Genomic DNA, 5,851 nt, shown 5'->3' on the forward strand with positions numbered 1-5,851 from the left:
TTTCCCTGAAGCTGTAATTTTTAAGACACAGTAACTGAAAAGAGTCACTTCATCCTGACTTACAAAAAGCATTATCTAGTTCCCAAAACAGATTTCTCACTTTTGAGCCAACTGCTAGCACTTAATGTTCTAAGGAGCATCAGGCCCTTTGCCTTTTAATTTCATTTGTTCATATCACAGGAAAGTTCCGATGTTTTCCCCCCTTGCACCCACATGCTAGGTACTTCATTCTACTGCCCATGTTTTACCTTATGCATGCCCTCAGGTGAAGAAAACCACTTGAAGCACAGCCTTCTGCTTAAAGCTTTTGTTGTTTGGAAAAAGCTGGTTTTCCTCCTTTAGAGATACTTTTTGTCATGTTTTTCCAATGTTTACTTACCTTTCATGCCATCCAGTAGCTTGGCTAAGGATGTTCCGTTTTCTTTCAGCATAAGACTTTCTGATAAATAACTGAAAAAAAACATGGAAGAATGAAGTTCTTAGTGTCATAATTAGTCGTGGCAGCTACCATTAGTTAATAAAATGTGTTTTATTTATTCTTGACATGTGCTAGAGCTTTATGATTGGGCTTAGTAAGAACAATGGTTATATAAGTGCTATAAAGTGATAAAAAAGCACATCTGTCACTTGCAACATTCTTCTTCAGTTAGAACATGACAGAAGTATTCCTTGGCCATGTAAAGAACCAAAGTTCCAACACTGCAGATTTAAACATTTCTAAGTGAGTCCTGCAAAGTCAACTTACGTTTAAGATTCTACGAAGTGTCATACTAACATCACACTATTGCACAGCAGGACTGATGGAAAAGCAAATACTACAGAAGAGCAGTCTTCACAGAGACCAACAGACAGCAAAGTCTGCAAGATGTGACTGCTTCTTTTGACAGCTTAAAGCAAATCCTAAATGCTCTCTTGTAAGAGTCTGTGGGTCCCTTCCTCTCTTCCCTCAGAGGTTCAAACTTCCTTTTAGTAAGAACATTAATACATACACACACCACCTGGGTAAAACCCCAACACACAGGAGCAACAATCCTCACCAAGATCCACCACAACCAAGTAATTTTATCCCTTCCTGGGAAATACACTTACGGATAAATTACAAAAATTCAAAGACTCCGAAGTATATCAATCTGTTCATTCTGTGGTTACTTCAAATTACCTCATAGACATACAGAGCTGTACCAGTTCCAGCTTCCAGACTGAGGCACCAGTCACCATGAAGCTGACAGCTGCTCTGTTAGAGCATCACTGCTCTTGTAGAGCTCAAATTTAAGAGTATTATTTAACCTTGTGCTGATACCATAAGTGAAGATTAATTTGGAGCCACCTATCAGCCAGAGCACAGTGGCACCTGTTTTTTCCTGAAGATCTAACTTTTTCAAGACTGACCTATATACTGACATCCCGGGACTGACAGGTTTTCAAACCTTCCATGTTCCATCCCACCTCTGCAGGCACACCTACTCACAGGTACACAAGACCCAAGCTGCATCACCAGCTTCTCTCAAGTCCAGCAGCTCAAACCCACGTAAAACAATAAACAACAATTTATAGCAACTGTATAGTGCAGACAGGTGACAAAGACTTGAGGTCTTCACGAATATACAAAGATAAAGCTCACATATCTTGATTCACATGCTATCTACAAATTATTCTAGTTCTTTTTGTGAGCATGCTTTTCTGAATTTTGGTGCAAGTAGTACAGAATATAAATTTGGGAATGAGATCAACAAGTTTCAAGATATCATAAGCACCTGAATGTTTTTATACCATTCTGAGAGGACAGTGAACCCTGTAGAGGATACTTCCACACTGTCCCATTCTTTTAGAACTAGCGAGATCTGAGGTGGAAGGAAAGTTTCTTTAAAAAGAACTGTTTGCATTTCACATCAGCCCTTGTGCCTGCAGGTGTTACACTCTAGATGCAAAATGCTAACAAGGAGCGCCATGTAATTTAAACATTCCAGATACAACTGAGGGAATTGCTTTAAGTAGCTGTTTTTCTGAAGAAAAGAGTATGTTTTGTCCTTGAAAAGAACCAAACCAAGTATACTTTGCATTTCAGCAATGATATCAAAGTGATAATGCCTTTACCTAATGCCAAGTGATAATGCCTTTGCAAACAACAGTGGCTAGACCACAGAAAGGAAAGAAGGAATTGATTTAAAATACCACCTTATCATTAGTCCATTTCCATGGAAATTGAACAGCTGTAGCAGCCAAATGCAGCACTACTTTCTGCATGCCTAACAGCTGTCTGTTCAGTGTAATTTCATTTGACTCTATAACCTTAGATACCTGAAAAATCTTACTTCTTTTTTTTAAGTGATATTCTTTACGTTTTTCATACTCTTAATTTCTACCATATTTCCACTTTCTTCACTCTAATCTTCAAGATGAGTCTGAAAAACCAACACTGTCCTAATTAAAGACAAAATCCCATGCTGGATTAGGGCAAATCCTATGTTGTTCTAATTTTTCTTTCCTTCTTCCAAAGGACTATAAAAACCAGACACCAACTCATTGCATTTATCACCTACTTTTTGGAAATGAGGGGGAAAAAAAAAACCAACAAAAAACCAACAAAAAACAGTACCATTGCAGTTTTGAAACACAGTTAAAGAACACACCAGGGTGTTAACAATTGTTATCAGTAAATACACACATCTACAGGTTAAGAACGTCTAGAACACAATTTTACACAAGAAGCAAATAAACTGTACAAATCATACCTATAATGAAAAAGAAAAGAGTACCTTTCCATATTAATTCCTGCTCTTGAACCACTAGACAATATAGCAGTGAGAGCTATCTGTGAGGGAGTAAAGAGCAGATAGGCATCTGTCAGAGCCACTCGATTGAGGAAGTCATCAGCTGTTTTCCTCAAAACTTCGGGATTTTCCAGCATTGGATAGCGAGTCTAAAAAAATATGTATTTAGGAAAGTAAGTAGCTGTTCCTCATCTTCTGGTTCATGACCTCAGAACACACAATTCAACAATATTTTATAAAGCTAAAAAGTAGTACGTCATCTTCTTACTCCAAAAATAATCTAACATGCTTAAAGACCACAACTAAACCAACTTCCTTTCAGATATTTGTGTATCACTTAGAAACTAGATCTTTTAAGATCACAAGCACAAAAGGAAATTCAGAAAGTTTTCAAAAGTTTCCAAAGTTTTCAAAATTCAGAACTTTTCTAACATAACCCACGACAGATTTACATTATATCAGTATATGGAGTATCATAGACTCATAGAATCATTTGGGCTGGAAGGGACCTTTAGAGGTCATCTAGTTCAACCCCCCTGCGCTGAGCAGGGACATCTCCAACTAGATCAGGTTGCTCAGAGCCCCATCCAGCCTGACCTTGAATGCCTCCAGGGATGGGGCTTCCACCACCTCTCCGGGCAACCTGTTCCAGTGCTTCACCACCCTCATTGTAAAAATTTTTTTCCTTACGTCAAGTCTAAATCTACCCTCTTTTAGCTTAAAACCATTACCCTTTGTCCTGTCACAGCAGACCCTGCTAAAAAGTCTGTCCCCATCTCTCATATAGGCCCCCTTCAGGTACTGGAAGGCTGCAATGAGGTCACCTCGAAGCCTCCTCTTCTCCAGGCTGAACAACCCCAACTCTCTCAGCCTGTTTTCACAGGAGAGGTGCTCCAGCCCTTGGATCATTTTCGTTGCCCTCCTCTGCACCCTCTCCAACAGGTCCATATATGAGCATATATATGAGTATATATAAGTATACAGCATATAAAACAATACTACCTTCAAATCAATTAGAAATCCCTCAAATGGCCTGTATGGATTGTGAACGATAAGATGGAAGTTCAGTTGCTGAATAAGCAGGAGTTCATATTCCAGTATTTGCTCAAGAGCTTTTTCCTGTCCAAGAGGGCTTTCTCGAAGGTTACCAACAAACTGTGCACTGGACACGTTAAATTCATCTACTTTACAGGCCAAAAATGCACATGTTAGCCTTGAGGAAGGGGAAAAAAAGCAAACAATTGGCATATGCAGCATCCATCTTTTTATCAGTTCTGTTCAGCAAATTTGTATCTTCAAAACACCATGTTCTGAACACAGCAAACTTTTCCAAATGGAAAAGGAAAGTGATCATACTTTGTCATTACTCATATTTAAGCTCCTAGATTTCCTTTTTTATTTTTTCAGGTCTTTACAGACAGAAAGATTATATCTCCAGTGTTCTACTTAATAGAATAACTCAAGACGCGTTGATAACTCACATTATTATCCGAGGATGATACTCCATCACTGAGTTATTGAGGTAAAAGCGTTTGAAATACATGCAAGCTGTTCCCTAAATTAAAAAAAGGGAAGAGAAAGTAAGTATAGAAGCAAAACTGGATTAAGAAAAAACAAAAATAAAAAAATAAAATCACAAAACAGAACAGGCAACTTTGAATATATACTACAGACATACAGGATACGCTAAGGCACTCAGACGCACACAATGCCACTCATTAAATATTTCAAAGTCTAATACATTTATGCCTGCAAGAGTCTTACCAAATGGCAGCTTGGTTATCTTTTCCTCCATTTTCAGACATATTTAGGAAGACAATGCTCAAAAAGCCTACAGCATCTTCATGAGAAAAATCTGGTATTTAAATGAAATTTAAAAACTAAAGACTGAAAAAATTATCCTGAAAGTTTTGAGTAATCCCAGCCAAGACATCTGACGTTTTAGATCAGTACATTTCCCAACATGTTTAATATTAATGCTTCTGTGTATGTCTAGAAGTACTGCAGTTAATGCCAAATTTCCAAGCTGATCTGAATGTCACTGGCATGAAAGCAGGTATTTTTCAAAATCATTACTTGATGAGTCTGATCCAGCACACATACTCTACAGGGGCCACTTCTGAAATATAAGGTCTGGCTCCACAGAGCATGTAATGGTAACAGCAGCCTACTGCTATGTTTCAAACGCATCTTCAGACAAGATACTCATCATCTTTGTTATTCACACCTGTCAGAAAAAGGGAGGACTGATAGAGCACAAAGTATGTTATACAACTCAATGACTAGGTGACAAAAGAAGCACAATTTCATTCACTGCTTCAGCTGTAAGTCCCCACCCTCTGCCTTCTGAAATGCACTCTTCTGTGTTCAAGATAAGACAGTTCAAACTTTTTTTTTTTTTTCCTTTGTAGGCTAGTTTACTGCCATTGCAGACGCTTGAACCAGCTTGCTTTGTGCTCAGGCAAGCAGAAATGCTTGAGAAACCACTGGACAACAGCCCAACTTTAGGACTGCCTCTTTTAGGTACACCGAGATCATTTTATTGTATCATCAATCTATGTATCACCAGGTTTGTTTCTACTCTTGGCTTAAGAGAGAGAAAAGAAAACAGCTAAAAGTCATCCATGCAAGTGTATCAGCCACAAGAAACAGATGAAGTTGAGAAATAACTCTCCGGTTTTGAAACGGCTGCACTGCCCAGAAAACAGAAAGAGATAAAAAGAGGTCTGAAACACTGACTGCACCACTGGAAGACAAAAAAACTTGAAATATATCCGTGCTCTCCAGAACAAGACAAGCAAGTGAAGGAAAAAGAGACACGGAGGGAGCAAAACCTGCAGCTCTGTCAGTCATCACACCGCAGACCGTGAGCAGATCAAAGTCACATCGAGCAGGCACTGCTGCTTACCACCACGGATCTCGGCATGGCAGGCTTGAAGACGGCGCAGAAGTCCAGCAACCGCTTTTCGTAGTATTTGCATATCGCCATCTCCTCCTGGGGCTCCAGAAGGGCAGTATCGGTCTGCTGGACCTTGAGGGAAAGCAAAGGTGAGCCCGATTCAAGGGCTGCGCTCCGGTAC

The 5,851-nt window shown here is 39.3% G+C and overlaps 1 protein-coding gene across 1 annotated transcript; it reads right to left on the reverse strand.

The window, feature by feature from the left end:
- Positions 1-379: 379 nt before the first annotated feature.
- On the reverse strand, positions 380-5,799 carry CCNH (cyclin H; the record flags this gene model as incomplete). The annotated part of the gene is made up of 5 exons (XM_009708641.1): positions 5,680-5,799; positions 4,253-4,326; positions 3,774-3,984; positions 2,757-2,920; positions 380-450 (listed from the first exon to the last, which is right to left on the reverse strand). Coding segments are annotated over exons 1-5 (601 nt in total), but the record flags the coding sequence as incomplete, so codon positions are not given.
- Between the last annotated feature and the right edge of the window lie 52 nt (positions 5,800-5,851).

Source organism: Cariama cristata, unplaced genomic scaffold, assembly GCF_000690535.1.
Source record: "Cariama cristata isolate BGI_N322 unplaced genomic scaffold, ASM69053v1 scaffold43009, whole genome shotgun sequence".
Lineage (NCBI taxonomy): Eukaryota > Metazoa > Chordata > Aves > Cariamiformes > Cariamidae > Cariama > Cariama cristata.